This window comes from Mytilus trossulus, chromosome 11 (assembly GCF_036588685.1).
Source record: "Mytilus trossulus isolate FHL-02 chromosome 11, PNRI_Mtr1.1.1.hap1, whole genome shotgun sequence".
NCBI lineage: Eukaryota > Metazoa > Mollusca > Bivalvia > Mytilida > Mytilidae > Mytilus > Mytilus trossulus.
This window is the reverse complement of record NC_086383.1, coordinates 14,249,080-14,251,115: the sequence shown is the minus strand read 5'-3', so window position 1 is coordinate 14,251,115 and position 2,036 is coordinate 14,249,080. Positions and strand designations below refer to the sequence as shown.

The window sequence follows — 2,036 nt, the reverse complement described above, 5'->3', positions numbered from 1 at the left end:
AAAAGTGTCGTCTGAAAGAATAATCTAAGAAATATCAGAAAAACACAATAATGAAAACATAATTACTATCAACAATGAGGAATCGGATTATAAAAGTAATTAATTTGATTATTTCTGGTGTTTTGATAGTTTTACAAATCAGTTTAGTGGTAAATGAAATACCATAATTTAATATCTACTCTTTTTAAAACACATGAGATAAATGATTTCCTTACTTATGCAACCACATCAGTGTGCTAGTCTTGAGTGCGGAAATTCGTTGATTCAATCATAAATCAAACCTAAGATATAAATATTTTATTTTCTTCTTATCCAGTTACCATGCAATACATGCAATACTAAGATATAAAATCTCAAAATGCTTGTGTCGACGTCATACTAGTTCGCAAAATGTACGATTTGATAACTTCAATTTCACTACTTGGAACTTTTAGTAAAACAGCGTCCTTGTAGGCATCACACATCAATTAAGAAATTCGCAATTTGATACGAATTTAAGACATACTACAATCATTTCTCGCCTTGCCTGATAATTTCGAAACTCTAAATATTTGGCGTTCAAGAAAAATAAACATTTAATATGCGTTTAATCGAAATGTTAATTTCATAATATCTTTCATTTGGCTAAATATGAAAACTTTGTTTGAAAGGAAAAGGATTATAATATATATATACCATGTATACGTTTGTATGTCATTTCTTATGTTAGACTTGATCGATGTTGATACACCGCTTATAACATGCTGATCAGCAATGCAAGGAGATCATTTTGTTGTTATTTCTGTAGGGTTCGTGCCGAGGACACGATGCAAGACTTGCTGAAGTTACGACAAAAGCACAGGCAGATTTGTTGACAGACTTAGCATTACGTTTCAAAAGAAGTATGTACCCTATGATATAAAACATACCATAAAGTAAAACATATAGGAATTGAAAAACTATAAACACCGAGAAAATAATGTGAAGCCGACGAGAAATTGCTATTTATTGAACTTAATTACTGATTATGAATTTATGAAAATATTATTCATTGTGAGACAAGATAATGTTCCTTTTCTTTGTGAAAAGGTAAACATTGGAATGCCAACATGCTAAAACCATGAACCATACTGTCATATTCATATTTGTTGCCTCTATAAACCATACTGCCATATTCATTTGTATTGCCACTATGAATCATACTGTCATATCCATTTGTATTGCCACTATGAATCATACTGTCATATTCATTTGTATTGCCACTATGAATCATACTGCCATATTCATTTGTATTGCCACTATGAATCATACTGCCATATTCATTTGTATTGCCACTATGAATCATACTGCCATATTCATTTGTATTGCCACTATGAATCATACTGTCATATTCATTTGTATTGCCACTATGAATCATACTGTCATATCCATTTTTGTTGCCTCTATAAACCATACTGCCATATTCATTTGTATTGCCACTATGAATCATACTGTCATATTCATTTGTATTGCCACTATGAATCATACTGCCATATTCATTTGTATTGCCACTATGAATCATACTGTCATATCCATTTTTGTTGCCTCTATAAACCATACTGCCATATTCATTTGTATTGCCACTATGAATCATACTGTCATATTCATTTGTATTGCCACTATGAATCATACTGCCATATCCATTTGTATTGACACTATGAATCATACTGCCATATTCATTTGTATTGCCACTATGAATCATACTGCCATATCCATTTGTGTTGCCACTAGGAATCATACTGCCATATCCATTTGTGTTGCCTAAAACCATTACTGAGATAATGTTTGATTTATTTGCTGATCAAAAAGATTAAACCCACAAAAACACCAATGAGTGATTGCAAATCGTTATCAAACAGAAAACAGTATTTAAAAAAAACCCAACTCTTTATGATGTTCAATAAAATTATGTTGATCTATCTATTCACCCGTTATAAGGACGAACTATTTTCTTGAAATTTTATAAAGATAAGATGTTTTAATTAAGTTTTGACTTACATTGTCGTTTAAATTTTCAT

General features: G+C 30.7%; 1 protein-coding gene across 1 annotated transcript; it reads right to left on the bottom strand.

Moving 5' to 3' along the window:
* Positions 1-1,027: 1,027 nt before the first annotated feature.
* Positions 1,028-1,789, bottom strand: LOC134689757 (insoluble matrix shell protein 4-like). Its single transcript, XM_063549728.1, has one exon. The coding sequence runs from the start codon at positions 1,787-1,789 to the stop codon at positions 1,028-1,030; it is 762 nt and encodes a 253-aa protein (XP_063405798.1).
* Positions 1,790-2,036: the final 247 nt, after the last annotated feature.

What these genes read in the sequence shown, in the direction of transcription:
- LOC134689757 (XM_063549728.1), bottom strand. Translation starts at nt 1,789, where the DNA reads ATGGTTTTAGGCAACACAAATGGATATGGCAGTATGATTCCTAGTGGC.